Source organism: Micromys minutus, assembly GCF_963924665.1.
Source record: "Micromys minutus genome assembly, chromosome: 4".
Lineage (NCBI taxonomy): Eukaryota > Metazoa > Chordata > Mammalia > Rodentia > Muridae > Micromys > Micromys minutus.
This window is the reverse complement of record NC_137973.1, coordinates 23,174,291-23,192,957: the sequence shown is the minus strand read 5'-3', so window position 1 is coordinate 23,192,957 and position 18,667 is coordinate 23,174,291. Positions and strand designations below refer to the sequence as shown.

At 37.1% G+C, this 18,667-nt stretch overlaps 1 protein-coding gene across 2 annotated transcripts in view; it reads right to left on the bottom strand.

Moving 5' to 3' along the window:
- LRBA (LPS responsive beige-like anchor protein) overlaps window positions 1-18,667 on the bottom strand; it is a 533,667-nt gene that overhangs the window by 460,104 nt on the left and 54,896 nt on the right. For both annotated transcript variants that reach the window (XM_080915741.1, XM_080915742.1), the window contains exons 3-9: window positions 15,430-15,661; window positions 14,926-15,026; window positions 8,437-8,532; window positions 6,550-6,671; window positions 6,336-6,462; window positions 4,819-4,938; window positions 3,240-3,386 (exon numbers count right to left, since the gene is read on the bottom strand). In XM_080915741.1, the coding sequence (XP_080771867.1) occupies window positions 3,240-3,386; window positions 4,819-4,938; window positions 6,336-6,462; window positions 6,550-6,671; window positions 8,437-8,532; window positions 14,926-15,026; window positions 15,430-15,661 (945 nt within the window). The remainder of the gene's footprint in view (window positions 1-3,239; window positions 3,387-4,818; window positions 4,939-6,335; window positions 6,463-6,549; window positions 6,672-8,436; window positions 8,533-14,925; window positions 15,027-15,429; window positions 15,662-18,667) is intronic.

The following is an 18,667-nucleotide window of genomic DNA, read 5'->3' as shown; positions in this document are numbered from 1 at the left end:
AGGGTCTGCTGCCTACCAGCCTAGCTCCAAGTTCAGTGCAAGGTAAAAGCCCTGTCTCATAGTACTAAGACAGAGAGTGATGTGGAGAAAGCATCCCCATGTGTGTGAATATCACACACATGTACACAACCAATGAGCGATTACTTCACACTCACTAGGATAGCTCTGACAAAAAAAATCTGATAATAACACAAATAGCAAAAGACATGGAGAAAGTCATAGACTACTATGGTAATATAAAATGGTGCAATAATTTTGTAAATTTTTCCTATATATAACCCTGTTACTGAGCACAAAGATAAAAGCACACATCCACGAATCCGTGTATTCATATTAATAGTATTCATCACAACCCAAAGTGAAAGCAACACAATTTCCACGGGTGGAGGGTAGGTGGGTAAGCAGAATTCAATACATAGAAAAGGGAGCAACACCATGCAGAAGGCCTGGGAACAGTCCCCACTTGGGGCAGGGCAGAAAAAGAAAGAACAGCATAAACTAATCAAAAACATGCCATCAAAGAATGAAAAGCGCAGAAGTGACAGTGCGGTGAGTGTGTCCCACAAACGAACACAAATTGATAGTCAATCCCCATCTTCCCACTCTGAAGATCTGTACAGTCCGGAAAAGATGGTCTCCAGTGGGGCTTTAGGAAGCCAGTACAGTAAAGGACCCATCAGTGAGTTCAGGCAGCAGTATGAAGGGACAGAACCCTAAAAAGGAACCACATCTGTATTCCATGCCTCTTGTCATAGATTCACCAGTAACATGCCAGAGACCTTGGAACATGAGCCAACTGTTTTTTTGGTTCCCTGTCAGAGGTATTTCACTACAGTAGTGAAAGTGGACAAATAAACATGCAAACACAGATCTTCATAAAGAAATTGCATGTTCTAGAAACAGTGAGCACATGATAAACAGAAAACACACAATGCTCATTTATTGCTAGAGCTAGACCGCACGGTTCATGCCTGCATCCCAGCACTCCGGAGGTGAGAGGATTATCCGAGTGTAAGAGCTACAGCCTAGTCTTGGCAGCAGTGCAAAACATTTCTGTAAAAGCTGTGTACTGCATATGCCCCTGAATTTCAAATAGATGATAGGTGTACAGATATGGCTTCTACCGTATTTTTATATTATTATAAAATATTTAGAAGAAAATCTACAACAGTAATAGAACAAGAAAAAAGGAATATTCAAGAACACATTGAAAGGTTCTACAGCAGACATTACACAGCATGTCATTTATTGGCAATAAGAAAAAATACATAAGAACCTAAAAGATGTCCAGATGATACAAAAAAAGAAAAAAAGTGTTTGTGGAAGAAAAAGAAATGAAGGAACACTAGAGGACAGTGATTGTCAACATTCATTCCAGCTATTTAAGAAATAAACCTTATAGGTAATTTATAAGCAACTTAAATTTATGTTTCATGGTTCTGCTTCCTAATCATAGTTAATCCTACCATAGATGTGAGTATCACAATCATGAGGAAGCCTTCATAGCCACTGCTTCCCAAGACCCACCAACTAACACCCCTTCCTTAAAAGATAAGCCTCAATAAATTTAGAGAAATACATCATCAGACCATAGTACTTATGAGAGAAAAATTGACCATTAGCTTACTTCATTTAAAAAAAAGACAAATTAATTCAAAATGAACCACAAACCAACAGAGAAATATTAAAACAATAAAGCTAAGAAAAAAATGAGAAAATCTTTCTAATATTGTAGTCAAATATTTATAAGGACACACCAAAAAACAGAAAAAAATGAAGTTATACCTGATAAAAATCAAATTCCTGAGGCAGGTATGGTGGCACACACCTTTTATCCCAGCATTCAGGAAGCAAAAACAAATATCTGAGTTTGAGGCTAGCCTGATCCACAGTGAGTTCCAAGACAGTCAGGACTACATAGAGAAACCCTGTCTCAAAAAACTAAATAAAATTCCTGTTCTTCAAAACCCATACTAAAATTAAAATCAAGGCACACAAGAGAAATTTATAAATTATACACCTGAGAAAAAATTATGTTCACAATATTTATGGAACTCTTGAAACCTAGTAAAAAATTAAATCACACAAAGAAAATTGTTGTGAAAACACAAATAAATGGCCAACAAGCAACAGAGAGAGCTTCAGTATCTCAAGCCAGTAAGAGAATTACAACCACAGGGAGGCCAGCTACAGTGATATATCTCTATAATCCCTGAACTTGAGAGATGGAGACAGGGTGATCAGGAACTCACAACCAGCATCAACTATGTACCAAGTAAGTTCAAGGCTGGCTTGGAATACTTGGAACCCTGTCTCAGAAGAAGTAGGAGTTGGGGAAGGAAGGCTATAAATGTTCCTCCAATGGGAACAATCCTATCCCTGAGTAAAAATCAAAATGAAATAATAATGCCAAAGAAACACTTGTGCTTTCATGATTATAACACCATTACTCACAATTGCCATGAAGTACCAAAGGTGCTCATTGAGAGATTAAAAATGGACTGAGTGTGGTAACACTTGCCTTTCTGCACTACTGAGGCAGAGGTAGGAGGATCTCTGTGAGTTCAAAGTCAGCCTGGTTCCAGTACAGCCATGGCTATGTAGAAAGACGCTGTCTCAAAGAAGAGAGGGGATAGATGGTACATCTATGGAATAGTAGTAGGCCATTAAAATGAATCTCATCAGTTTGACAACGTGGACAAAATTCGAGGACATACATTAAGTACAACAACCCAAGACACAGGCAGGTAAGTGCTCCTTGATCCTCTTCATACTTAAAATCTACGACTGTCAATCTCTTACAAGTTGAAAGTTGAATGATAGTTACCAGAGAGAGGTGGTGGTGGAGAAAGAATAGTCAATATGAACTAAAGGCGAAAGGAAAAAGCTGTGGTGCATGGCTGGCCAACAGGATAACTATAAATAATATTTTAATCCTGTGTGGTACCCCATGAATATGCACAACTTTATGTTGCCTTAAAAACATATTTGAAAAAATTAGAGCATGAAATAAAACTGAAACTTAAGCAAGCACTTTTCACAGTATCTCACACATGTCAAGTACGCTGCATTTCTTCAAAGTGTGAAGTGCCCTTTGACCCCTGTAATTTTGCTGTCCTGCTCCCAGAGCCCCGGCACACATTATAACTACTCAAGGTATAACCTCCCATATATGACCCTCCCTCAAATCAAACCCAAAAGACATTCGACCATCAGACAGTGGACAGTAAGTTAAGTACCTTGTACCCAAGGCCCAACTGATAAATGGCAAAAATCTGAGCTGCATTAAGAGCATCGCTGAAAAGATAAACCGCAGTCATCTGACCACAAAACACCCGATTCGCATCTGCTGTTTCTGATGAGCCCAGGAAGCACTTATCAAAGGTCTGTAAAATAAAACAGGTTTTATTTAAAAAAAAATACTCTGGGAGTGATAAATAGCACATATAAAAATAAAACACTATTTAGCCATGGAACTGAACTAAAACTCTTCCATTGTGACAATGTCCACATTATAATATAATTAATATAATATAATATAATATAATATAATATGTAAAAGAACCAAGACACAGGCAGATAAATGCACATATATACATATGTTTCTTTCTAAACAATACATAAATAGAGTAAAAAAATTCATTCAGCACTTATTCCTTCTCACTTAGTGTGAAGATTGGGAATGCCATCTTAAAAATGGACGAACACAGTTCTCTAAGTTACAAGTAATACAACTTGTTCACGGAGAGACAATAAAAAGAGAATCAGACAAGTTAACATGATACTAAGTGAAGAAGTTAGACATCTCAACTGAAGGGCAAGCTTTGTCTGAAGCAGGAAAATAATGAGCCTGGTTTGGGACAGTGCGACCCTTCTCGCTGCACCCTTTTATAGTAAAGACACTGGTGTTCCTCCTTAGCAATGACTGCTAAGAGACATAGGAAGCTCATCCTTCTCACCATCAACACAGGGTTCTGGGGCTCAGGGCTTCACCCGTTTTCAGGTGAGAAGTGAGTGGATGACATAGTTGGTAAGTGACGAAATGACTGTCAGGTGACTGACACCACGCCATGAGATCAACAGGAACAAAGTATGAAATGGCGTGAAAGGTGGATGGCAGGCCTAGTCTGAAGCTGCTCTCCTTAGTGTTTGTTTTTAAGCTTTCTACAAAAAGGATGTTAGGAGAGAGATAACATCTGAAATCTGAAAACATAAGGAAAGATAATAGTACCAATGGCAGCGATGAAGTATCTGCAAAGCATATGGGCATGTATCATAAAATAATCATCTTTATCTAAACCCAGAATAATACCATGATAAAATCTTACATATACCTTGGCTAAAAAAAATCAACAAGTTTTATCAAAAAATAACACTATAAAAGTACATTACGGTATCCAAAACATATACTCAGATTTTAAAATATCCTTGTTTATAAATTTAATTCCTTTAACATAATAGTTTTCTATTGTATAGTATAGTGTCAACTTAAGCTAAAAACTTCTGAAAGATGGAACCTCAGATGAGAAAATACCTCATCATACTCGCCTGCAGGATGCCATCAGCCCACTGTGGACAGACGATTCTGGGTTTGATAAGCAGGCTGAATACAACACAAGAGGATCAAGCTAGTACGCAGCACTCTGCATAGTCTCTGCAGCGGTTCCTGCCCTGACTTCCTCTGCAGCGGTTCCTGCCCTGACTTCCTTTGCTGATGAACAGCATCCCTGAACGGAACCTTTCTTCCCCGGGCTGCTGCTGGCCATGGTGCTTATCACAGCAATGGAAATCCTAAGTCACATTTTGGAAACTACTTACATCGCTGGTGTTGACAAACCATGTTATCTCTCCATAGGAAGCAAGTTCACCGTTCACGTAACATCGAAGCTCACTGTTCTTCCATCGGTTGTAAATGTGTACTATCGTTACCATGTACCACTGAGTGAGCAAAAATAGTCATTCTCAATGGATACAGAAATTGTGCTATATTTACGCAATGGATTACTACTCAGCTATTAGAAACAATGACTTTATTAAATTCCTAAGAAAATGGATGTATCTAAAGAATATAATCCTGAGTGAAGTAACCCAGTCACAAAAGAACAGACACAATATGCAGTCACTGATAATTGTATACTAGCCCCAGAAAGCTCTTAATACCCAAGAAAATAACTCACAGACTATATGAAGCTCAAAAGGCTAAAAAGTGGAAGCCTCAGTCCTTCTTAGAAAAAAAAAAAGTATATAGCACCATCCTCAGATTTGAGTACACCTAGACCTTAAATCATTAATAACTTAATACCTAAGAAGATAGCCTTGTGGCAACTTTTGGTAGTTAAAAACCAATACGTTTAATCTTTACATACAAAAACTTTGACTGCATCATGTTTTGTTTTACATATACTTTACAATCTTTGTAAATAGTAAGATTTCAATGCATATTATCAAACATTTAAAAAAATCAAGTACCATGAAAAATATATTCATATATATTTATGCTAAAATGCTTTTAATAATCTGTATATGTATCTCTGTTTTTATAAATAAAGTTATAAAAAAATAGTCATTCTCTTAGTAATACAACCGCAGTGATAATAACTAAAATGGGGAAGATTTTAACTAAACTTAAAAACAAAATTTGAGTACTTTTACTAGCTCAACATTCAGTTTCTAGAACAGTTATTTACCCAAAGAAAAATCACAGCAGATTAATCTCAATCACTAGATAATTTTTCCAATGTAATATTATGAAAAATTTTCAACATATCACCAAAAAGTTAAATAACTAGTACATATTCTTTAAAGTTTTGAACATTTTCCCATACTTACTTAAATACATCTTACTTAAAGCACCTTCGACACGTTACAAGACAATATATAGTAAGTATCATTTTCTTTCCTCCTGGCCTCTCTCATAAAACCTACAAATAACCACACTGGAGAAATGGCTCTATGGTTAAGAGCATTGCTGGTTCTTCCAAAGGTACTGAGTTTGGTTCTCAGAAACCACATGGTGGCTCACCATCTATCCTGGGATCTGATGCCCTCTTCTGGCATCAGGTGTATATGCAGCTAGAACATTCACATACATACATTCATAATACATACACATAAACACACACACACACACACACACACACACACACACTTTTTTTAAAAGTACACCTAACTTAATGTTCAGTCACTTTATAACCCAAACCTCAGCAGTTAACAGCTACCAAGTAACTTAAACACACTCTGAAAAAGCATAAACAGTTGCAAATCCACACATGGTTAACACAGTACTCTGAGGGCTGTGTAGCTTCATCGGGGGCTGACTTTGGAAGAGCACATACCTTTTGTGGCTTGAAATCAAATTTCACACAATGTTGAAAGCCTTTTCCTTTTGACTTTATTGAGGTTATAATCAAACAGCCTCCAACAAAGTGAGCAGAATAGCCAAGACCCTTGCTGGTTCTGAAACTACAAAAAGTAAGTTTTTATTTTACCTTAAAATAGTCTCATTTTCAAAATAAGGTGTTAACACTAATAAATTCTAGAAATACATACCAATACAAATATGGTTTATCTTTGTCAACATTAATATTATTTACAGGATCCATTCTAAGCCAGGTGTGAAATGTAAAACCATTCTGGTAAGGCCATCTGGCTATAGGAGGTAATGCAATAGCCTAAAGGAAAGAAATATAGTTACTAACTTGTATGAAAAACTTTATTACTGAACTCAGAAAAATGAGACTCTACAATATAGTGTGTTTCTGGTGTGTCATATTACTTTAAGTTATAAAAACACCACAAAGCAGACTTTATTTGGAGAAAAAAAAACTTTCAGTAACTATGGAATTTTCCCAAATAAAAATCAGTAAATATTAATTAATTAAATGAAACATTCAGTGTAACTTCTAAGACCAAACTCAAGTCTACTTCATTTTTTTACTACAGAAATAGCCAGAAAGATTCTAATTTAAAGAAATAGCACTGCGAGTAAGCATGATATTTGACCAAAACAACAAATAGAAAGATGACAGAAATAGACAGAAGTTAAAGAAAGAGCTTAGTTAAACAGAAATTACCTCACATAATTTTCAAAATGATATTCATAAGCCATTCTATATGTGTGGCTTTACCACTTGGCTTAAATTTTTAAGTATACTATTAGCTGGATATGGTGGCGCATGCTACACATGTGCTTAGGAGGTATAGGCAGGCAGATCTCTGGGAGATCAGGGCCAACCTGGTCTACATAGCAAGTGACAGACAAGCTGTGGTCACAGAGTGAGATACTATTTCAAATAAATCAACCAACCAATATATATTATATATTGGTGTGTGTGTGTGTGTGTGTGTGTGTGTGTGTGTGTGTGTGTGTGTGTATTACAAGTATATATATTTGTAATATATGATGAAAGAGTTTCTAAATAGCAACACAATCTTTAAAGGTTAAAAGTAAGGTTGGAAGATATACTACCAGGTTCAAAACCCATGGAAAGGTCTTCACTGGGTTAGACAATTCCTTCACAATTATGCGACCCAAAACAGTGTTTAAAAAAAATAAACTGGACTATAATTAGCTAAAAAAGCTGTGAAAGACACTTGTTTTAGTTTTAAAAGATGTGATGTAAAGACGGGAGAGAATATCTAATAAAGGAGTATAATCCAAGGCATGCAATGAATTCTAATTACTCACTAATAAAAAGACAAATGCCAGACTTATCATGGAGATGCACATCTGGGGAGGCAGAGTCAAGAAGATCTTTATGTGTTCGAGTCTGGGCTGGTCTGCATGGCAAGTTCCAAACCAGCAAGAGCTATATAGAAGTGTCTGTCTGTCTCTGTCTCTGCCTCTGTGTCTGTCTCCCTCCCTCCTTCCCTCCCCAGCCTCTCTCTCTCCCCATACTTATATGGCCAAAAAAATCAAAATATGTATGTCTTGAAAGCAGATACTCTAATAGCCAATAAAAACATGGAAAGATGCTCAATATTGCTAGTCATCAGGAACTTATAACTCAAACTCACAATGACAGGAATGGAGGTATAATTCAGTGGAGCAGCACTCCATTAAAATATACAAAGCCCTCAGTTGGCACCATAGAACTGAGGACACTAACACACACACACACACACACACACACACACCAACATAACATTAATTAGCATCATCAAGGGAAAAAAACTGGAATCTCCCAACACTGTTAAGGCGACTAGTTGCTCAAAGTGTTAATCCGAGATTAAAGGATGTAATCCCTTTACTGAACCAAGCTTTGAGCAGGCACCTTCCCCAAATGTTTTAAGCATCAATTTCTCTGTCTCTTAAACAGCTAGGGGAAAACTGTCCTAAGGATGGAGTAAGCTCGTGCAGGAAAGCTGGTGCCTCACACAGAACCTTGGGCTGACAGGAGAGGGATCTGAGTGTTTGCCTCGTTCGTGTTTACTTACTGCCGCGCTCTTTCCTGGAAAGTTGAAAAAGGCATCAGGACCGTACTTCTGAGGCATGTGCTTCAACACAGACAACAATTTCCCAGCATGTGGAGGCTACAAAATAATGTTTTATTAATCATTCTATTCTCTATAAAACAAAACATTTAATGACAGTCGTGCTTTAATATATACAATAACTAAATAATAAAAGGTATATATATAAGATCAAACAATGCTATTTCCAAATATCTTAATGGTATAATAAGTCCTGTAATTTTTGGTAGCACTATACAACACATGTGTTGTTCAATAAATATGAAAAAAATCCAAAATTAAACTTTAAAAGTTACAAACTACCTCAAACTGCCACTTACTCTTTTATACATCTTAACAAATAATAATGCTTACTAATATTCCAATACCAACGGTACTTTTAACTTCATGACAACCTCCAAGATGGTTCTGTTATCTTCCTAGTTTTACAGAGGAGAGCTCTAAGGCAGAGGAGCACGCTTCGGGTCATGCAGTAACCGGTGGGGTCAGGATCAGAACTCACTCTAACTCTAAAGACCATAATTTAGCCATAATACTTCCACCACTTACATTATGCCCTCACTCTCCTCTCTTTTTTTATTTACTCATTTATTTATTTTGTGTATGTGAGTACACCACTGCTATCCCCAGACTCCTGCCTTTAGTAGAGATCACCTGTAAAGTGGCCTGCCACATTAGATCTGTACCTCCAACTTCATTCTATCCACTACGCCTTCTCATAGAACTCTTTCCACAATATTGCCCAAGTACAAGCTATTCCTTTTGTTTGAAATGTGCTCACTAAGCCTACCTCACTCTCCTGCAAACCAAGGAAATCCTTCATACTCTTCATAGCTCATCTTAATGTCCACTTCCTTGGGACAGTCCTCCCTGAACTCAGAGAACTGATTAAATTTTCCTAGCATAATTCATTCTACAATATGCCTCAAATGCACAGCATGTATAAGGGGTATATTATATTACATCTGTTTTAATGTTTCTTTGACCCACAAAAATATCTAGTACATGAAACAATCAAGAACCAAAATGAAAAAAATCTCATTAATATTTATAAGGAAAACCAGGAGCAATCAAATACACATTACCATCTTAATCAGTCTATAAGGAAATATAGTAAAAATATAGGATATTCATTCTTCTTTATTGCAAGCTGAAAACAGGGTCAAACCACGGATGAAATCATTGGTTTGCTCCCATCTTATTTTATTTACTAGTCTAAGTTATTGTTACAGTGTAAGAGTTTCGTTACCTTTCATCTTAGCAGTAAATGAAAAACTTCTATCTAAAAACTAATTTTTAATAAACCATACAAGTAAATACAATCAGATTCACTTTTCAATATATTTCAAAGGAAAAGAGGGAACAAAAATTAATGGCAATAGCAAATACAATTGGAATATGACAGCATTTCTAACTAGAAAAATCATTTGGCCAAACTCCTTTTCCTGTCAGTAAATCTACAAAAAAAAAAAAAAAAAAAAAAAAAAAAAAAAAAGACAGAAATGTGTGTGTGTGTGTGTGTCTGTGTGTGTGTGCATGTGTGTCTGTGTATGTGTGTTCTCGTGGGTGTCTGTGTGTATGTGTCTGTGTGTTTGTCTGTGTGTGTGTCTGTGTGTGTGTCTATGTATGTGTGTGCATGTGTGTCTATGTATGTGTATGTGCATGTGTGTCTGTGTGTGTTTGTGTGTATGTGTCTGTGTGTTTGTCTGTGTGTGTCTGTGTGTGTGTCTATGTATGTGTGTGTATCTGTGTGTGTGTCTGTGTGTCTGTATACATACATACATACAAACATACATACATACATACACGTGTGAGATAATCTCCCCCAGACATTGTTGTAGCATACTACAATGAAAAGCCTTTAAGAAAAAAATTATCAAACTCATAGTACAAATAACCATGATGGTCAGGGCCCTCACCTCACATGTAAAAATAACTGGTTTGTGTGCAAACTTAGATTTGGGGATTGTTCACCCTACTATACCAAAGTCAAAGGTAGAAGTAGCTGGCATGTAGTTTATTATTTTACCTTTGTCTTCTAAGCTCATTCTGATTGTCCTCCTTACCATAAGCAGCTATGTTAATGTGTCTAATATTGGTGGTACGTAGTCGGTCAAAATTGTTTTTGTGGGCTAGTAAAATGGCTCAGCAGATTAAAGGTGACAGCTGCCAAGACTGACAACCATGCTTCAATCCCCAAGACCTACATGGTAGAAGGAAAGAACCAACTCCTACAAGTTGTCCTCTGACAATCAAACATCATAATGGGGGCTGGAGAAATGGCACTGGCTGCCCTTCCAGACGTCCTGAGTTCAAATCCCAGCAACCACATGGTGCCTCACAACCATCTGTACTGAGATCTGATGCCCTCTTCTGGTGTATCTGAAGACAGTACTTATAGATAATAAATAAATCTTTAAAACAAAATCACAATGGTATATGTGTGCATACATACACACACACACACACACAAACACACACACACACACACACACACAAAGAAAAGTGCATTTTTTCTCAGCATTTAAATAACTTTACATCACATACATCATTCCGCTGGTTGATTACTCTCTTCCTATGTCTTTGCATTTATTTTTCTTTTCCATGTAATGTTTTTTTCAATACAATGTATCTTGACCATGACTCTCCTTTCCCAATTTCTCCCTGATCCTTCCCACCTTGTTAACAACCTAGCTTCATGTGTTTTCATTCCCCACCTCAATAGCTAAATTCTAAAGAAAAAATAAAAATAAAAACAATAAAAAAAAACCAGCAACACAAAAATGGCAAAAACATAACAAAAAATATACATGGGGGGGCAGCAATTTGAGCAAGCTAATTACTCTTGAGTATAGTGCCTGCCCTGTAAGGCAGTTAATGTATCCAGTGACACTGCACTGGAGAAAACTAATTTTCCCTTTCCCAACAGGTAAAAATGCAAATGCTTTCTTAGTTAGGGGTGGGAGTTTACAGCTACCTCCCCTTTCCAGTTCTGTACATTGGCTTTTAATTGATGTACAATATCTGATTCTAGATAATAGAGGGTAATGGGAAATAAATATGATCAGAATAGATAGTATAAATGTATGGAATTGTTAAAGAATAAAAAGGATGTTTAAAAGAATCCGAGCATGTTGTATGTTTTACCTAGCCACCATCTTCACGATGAACATACATGCTGACAATTCACTGCTATCAAGAACAGGGTTCTACTTCAAGTCTCTGAAGAAGGAAACTGAAGAAGATCTCAGATGGAAAGATCTCCCATGCTCATGGATTGGAAGGATCAACATTGTAAAAACAGCCATCTTCCCTAAAGCAATCTAGAGATTCAATGCAATCCCAATTGAAATTCCAACTCAATTCTTCATAGAATAAGAATGAGCAATTTTCAAATTTATTTGGAATAACAAAGACCTAGGATAGGGAAAACTATACTCAACAATAAAAGAACTTATGGGGGAATCACTATCCCTGACCTCAAGCTATATTACAGATCAATCATGATAAAACCCTGCATTGTATTGGTACAGAAATAGGCAGGCAGATCAGTGGAACAGAATTGAAGACCCAGAAATGAACCCACACACCTATGGTCACTTAATCTTTGACAAAGGAGCTAAACACATTCAATGAAAAAAGGACAGCCTCTTCAACACACAGAGTTGGTACATCTGGCAGTCAACATGCAGAAGAATGCAAATCGATCCTTTCTTATTTCCTTGTACAAAGCTCAAGTCCAAGTAGATCAAAGATCTCCACATAAAACCAGGTACACTGAAACTATTAGAAGAGAAAGTGGGAAAGAGCTTAGAACACATAGGCACAGGGGAAATTTTCCTGAACTGAACACCTAAGAGCAATAATTGACAAATGGGACCTCATGAAATTTCAAAGTTTCTGTAAGGCTAAAGACACTGTCAAGAAGACAAAACGGCAGCCCACAGATTGAGAAAGAATCTTTACCAATCCTACATCTGATAGAGGGCTAGTATCCAAAATATACTAAGAACTCAAGAAAGTAGACTCTAGAGAATCAATCCTATTAAAAAATGGGGTACAAGCTAAACAAAGAATTCTCAACTGAGGAATACTGAATGGCCAAGAAGCACCTAAAGAGCTTGACTTCCCTAGTCATCAGGGAAATGCAAACCAAAACAACCCTGAGATTCCACCTCACACCAGTCAGAATGCTAAGATCAAAAACTCAGGTGACACAGCACATGCTGGCAAGGATGTAGAGAAAAAGGAACACTCCTCCATTGTTGGTGGGATTGCAAGCCAGTACAACTGCTCTGGAAATCAGTCTGGCAGTTTCTCAGAAAATTGGACCTGAAGACCCTGTTATTCCATTCATGGGCATATACCCAAAGTTGCTCCACATACAACAAGGACACATGCTCCACCATGTTCATAGCAGCCTTATTTATAATAGCCAAAAGCTGGAAAGAACCCACATGTTCTTCAACAAAGGAATGGATACAGAAAGTGTGATACATTTACATAATGGAGTACTACTCAGCTATTAGAAACAATGACATTATGAAATTCCTAGGCAAATGGATGGAACTAGAAAATATCACCCTAAGTAAAGTAACCCAGTCACAAAAGAACACACATGGCATGCACTCAGTGATAAGCAGATACTAGCCCCCAAAACCTCTAAATACCCAAGAAACAATTCACAGACCTTATGAAGCACAAAAAGAAGAAAGGCCAGATTGTGGATGCCTCAGTCCTTCTTAGAAGGGAGAACAAAACACTCATGGGAGGAAATTCAAGGTCAAATAGAGGAGCAGTGATTGAAGAAAAGATCAATCAGAGACTGTCTCACCTGGGGATCCAACACATTCAGCCACCAAACCCAAGCACTATTGCTGATGCCAAGAAGTACATGGGAAGGGAGGGAAAAAAATGGGGAAGGGGAGGGGAGGGGAGGGGAGAGGAGGGGAGAGGAGGGGAGAGGAGGGGAGAGGAGGGGAGAGGAGGGGAGAGGAGGGGAGGGGAAGGGAGGGGAGGGGAAGGGAGGGGAGAGGAGGGGAAGGGAGGGGAGAGGAGGGGAAGGGAGGGGAGAGGAGGGGAGAGGAGGGGAAAGGAGGGGAGAGGAGGGGAAGGGAGGGGAGAGGAGGGGAGAGGAGGGGAGAGGAGGGGAAGGGAGGGGAGAGGAGGGGAGGGGAGAAGAGGGGAGAGGAGGGGAAGGGAGGGGAGAGGAAGGGATAGGAGGGAAGGGGAGGGGAGTGAAAGAGAACAAGATAGGGAGTCCCCACTCATAATCCCAGCAATGAAAAAGTGGAGATAAACAGTTCCTCAGGGCTCACTGGCTAGCCAACCTAGTCTACTTAGCATGTTCCAGGAAAAGTAAAAATAACAATAAGACAGCATCTGAGGAACAACACCTAGGCTGTCCTCTGGACTCCACAAGCAGATGCATACACATAAACATACACAGAATGCCAAAAAATAAAAAATAAAAAGTTAAGTTCTATAAAACAAAACTCAAAAAAAAAAAAATCAGAAAAGAAAAAAAGGAAACGTGAGCAGATCTCAGTGATCTGCAGAACAGTATCAAGAGATCAAACTTAGGTGCTACCGATGTGCCGAGGTAGCTCAGTGAACAGACACCTGTGTAAGGCTCTGAGTTACACAACCCCAAGTACAAACAATGAGGAAAAAAAATTTTTAATGCTTAATTTAATAAAACTTAAAACTGACTAAAGTTTGTTGCCCCAGATGAAGGCAAAATGAATAATAAAGTACTATTGTTAAAAATAAAGACAATTTTTTTTTCAAAATTTGATGAAAATTACAAAACCACAAAAGGGAAGATCTACTAGTGTAAACACACGGTTTTCTACACAGGACCATAATTAAGTTCAGTCACCATCAATATAAAACATTTGAAAAGCACCAGAGAGCTGGAGTTTGCAACATATAAGCTAAAGAATATACATTTTAACATGACAAACTGTAAAACACAAATACAGATTAAATTTAATAGACCTAAAAATTACAAGGCAGCTAGCTGAACTAAAGACAATGATCTTTAAAAGTCACTAATGGCTAGAAACAAAAATGGAGCAAACATTTACTATTATTCCTCTAAAAAAATTTAGTAAAATTGCTTTTGATAAGGTACCTGGATTCAAAGCAAGTTCCCCGCCAGGAAACTGGATGCTACTTAACACAGTTTCAACTCCAATAAATAATAGATATATAGTTCTAAAGCACCAATTTAACAAGGATCAAATTAGCTGTCTCCCTAGGACACCCAAACACAAATAGCCATTCACACAGAAATGCTAATTTGACTGATGGCTTCCCCTCAATTTGACATGTACCACATGTAGAATGATGTCTGTCGCTTTATAAGCTACTACTGTGCTTGGGAGGGGAACTTGCAAATACTAGAGCGTTTAGGGCTTGGGGTGTTGGATTTTCACTTGCTCATTTTACCCATTGTCCTTTGTCTCCTTGAAGTTTGCTGAAGAAAAGCTTTAGTTCTCTAACTGTCAAATTATAGCTGGCCAGCACTCCCAACATGTCAACGAGAAGATCTGAGAAAAACAAACAAAATGTAATGTGAGCTATTAATATTCCTAGAGATAAAGAATCAAAATACATGGCTCACTTGCAAGCCTGGATACATTACATACATGTCATGGAACTGATGGGATGGCTCAGTGGTTATGAACACTTACAGTTCTTCCAGAGAACCTGAGTTAAACTCCAGCTCCAAGAATATCTGAGACCTATGCCTCATTACACACCCATACATTCCTACACACACACACACACACACACACACACACACACACACACACAATAGTAAATAATATTTTAGAGATAATATGCTATATAATCGTGTAATTTTTTTAATTTGCTAAAGGAAATTTTAAAGATACAATATTTGAGAATCAGACTATTTCCTTACATACATGTCTACAGAAAAAGTTATACCTGCAATCATACTGTCAACTTTCTCAATCTTCCCAAGTATTTTTTCCACGAGGCCTACTTCTGCGCAGACTTGAAGGTTCCGTATGCTCTTCTTCAGAATGGCTGTAAACATGCTCCAGACTTCCGCTTGGCAAGTAACGTCACACTTCTCCAGCAACTCCACCATGCACGTGATACTCTCACCCTCTTGGATAATGAAGTTCATCTCCAAGTCAAACTGTCCTCCTACCAGCTTCAGAGAAAACAGATGAAAACAGATTTCAAGGCATTGTTTTAGATCCGTTGCCCCTAACTTCACAGTAGCAATGACTACCCATGTCCATCATTCCATACCCTCCAACAACAAGATAGTAAATTTTTTTGTTTTTAAGATTTATTTATTGTATGTATGTAAGTACACTGTAGCTGTCTTCAGACACACCAGAAGAGGGCATCAGATCCTATTACAGATGGTTGTGAGCCACCATGTGGTTGCTGGGAATTGAACTCTGGAAGAGCAGCCAATGCTTTTAACCTGAGTCATCTCTTTAACCCTTAGTCAACTTTTTATAAATCTCCAAAAACTAAATTCTCAAAAAAAAAATAAAAATAAAAAAAATAATAAAAAAATAAAAAAATTCAAATCTAGATAGCACAAAATGGCTTAAAACTAGAATATAGAAAATGAAATATTTTCAAAATAACAATATAAGATAACTTAAGAAAGCCACAGGAAAATGTTTTATAAACTTTAGAGGTAAAAGCTTTTCTAAGTTCTTTATGCCAGATGACACTGATCCCAGAGCTTGAGAAGAACCAGATCAGAGTTCAAGGTCAGGACTGAAGCGTAGCTCTGAGTTAGCAGAACCGTATACTATCACAGAGAGCCTAGGTTTGGATCCCAGCATTCTTACAGCTGACTTACACCCATCTTTAACTCCAACTCCAAGTAACTGGGCACCCACTTTTTGCCTCAGAGGGTACACACATATACTTACATACATGCAGACAAAACACGCATACTCATAAAATAAAAATGTGTATTAAACAAGTCCAGGCACAGTGTATGGTAGTACACCCCTTTTCCAGAATTCCAGAGAGCAGAGGTGAGTAGTTCTCTAAGTTCAAGGCCAGCCTGATCTACTTACCAAACCCTATCTAGAAAGAGAAAAAGGAAAAAAAAAAAAAAAAAAAAAGGAGGGAAGGAAGAATTAATTAATTAATTCAAGATGATTCATAGTTAAATAGTGAATTCAAGATCAGTTTGAACTACCAAGGACCTTGTCTAAAAAAAAATTAATTAACTGGAAAAAGTTTTTGTTAAGATTTCTGGACTTGTCACTGATAAGCTTATTTAATATAAACTAAAATTCTGACCAGGGTCTACAGTTCAGTGATATAGTGCTCACCTAGCATGTGTGAGACTCTGGGATTAATCTTAAGCAAATTGGGGGAGGAAGGTACTTAAGTACATACGCAAAAATACCATGAAGTCAAAATATAATTACACGCTAGAGAAAATCATTCATAATTCATGTTGTAAATGTAAATTACTTCCTAAAAGAAAATTTTAAAGTGAAGTTTGGGACAAAGCAATGAATATAATGACTACAAATGACTCCATAACATATGACCAAAACCTCATATTTGTTCACAAAATTAATAGTAAAGACACAATAAAATCAAATATGTTATAAAACTTCATATCCTTAATAATGTACATAATAAACTGTACTATGGGCAAGGGAAAAGAGGTATAGTTGAGGAGATGGGTATGGTATCTGTGGAAGGCCACACAGAGACAGAATGTGAGGTTCAAGGGCAACCTCTTTGAGCTTAAGAATAACTTCTGGACAGAAAGTACTATAAAACCTCAGAAAGGCAGCAAATGAGCAATCAATCTCCGAAGCCATAAAACACCAATAACCCTATACAATGTTACGTATAACAACACATTATCCTAAACCTATACAATGTTACGTACAATGACATTTTGTCCTAAAGTCAAGGTTGAATGAGAGGAAAACAGAAAGAGAAAAGGTATTATGAAAATTGTTTAGATAACTTACAGCAACATTTTCTAGTGAACAGAAACTGAAAGTTCTCAGTTGGGTATACAAAGACACTGCCTCAAATACACACCAACAATATATAGATAAACCAACGGACATAAAAAACAAGCTACTGCAAAAACACAGAGAGAGTTCTAATCCTGTGAAAATTCCTTCAACATTTATATGTCTTCTGGGAAGAACTAACTAGGACAAAAACCTCATTGCAACTAACTTAGGAGACCTCACCTTCACCTTCATATTCCTTACACCCATCCTTCATTCCGATCTGAAAATGTTTTCAGTGCCAACCACCCTTCCAAGAAGCCAGAGAATTAATTTGGGAAGTAATTTCCAAAAAGGCCCCAAATATTTCACCAGCTTCTAAACTGAGCTTATAGTGTGAAAGCAATATGCAGACAGGTGTTTTAAATATTTTTCCACTGCATTAAATATTAGAAGACATGCCTTTCAAGGAGAAAATTGATGACTGGAATTTGTACATACAAATGCGTGGCGTATTTGATATACTGTATGTATGCATATCTATTATACCTAAAAACCAAGCAGAGCGCCTACAGTATGTCAGCTTAACCCTTTCTAATAGTTATTTGAAGCTGATCAACCTTCAAAACAGAAATTTGTCTCCAATGACGGGACTCATACGCCAGCCCAGGCATTGTGGGTTATTATCTGAGAGGCAGTAATGGCTCTGCACTCCAAAATGTAATCTTCCAAATGTCACAGGGAGTTATGAATATCTGAGCAGCCTAATGCACTTTACCAGCCATGAAATGTGAAAATGTAATCTTATTACCTTTTTATGGTTGTATTTTTTGAATAATGTAGCCTGGAAACTGATGTATAGTCTTTTCCTGCGTTTTAGCATGATTTGGTCTCCTCTGCTATATAGAACATTTTTCAAAACTCTCCATTTCAACATATTTTAGTCCTGCATGAACTTCATAAACAATTTTTATAGCAACCTTCAGGGTGGCATAACATGCTTTATATAGGTCACAGTTTAATGTATATGATTATAGACCTTTTAAAGTATTTTATTCAAAGAATTTAAATGAACCTTTACAACTTTTGTACCAAGACCTTAATTTGAACATGGCAATTTTCTTCTCAATAATTTTATTAATAAAATGCCTTAACTAAAAATTGGTCACTAAAGTAAGTTACTTATATGTTCAAAAATTTTT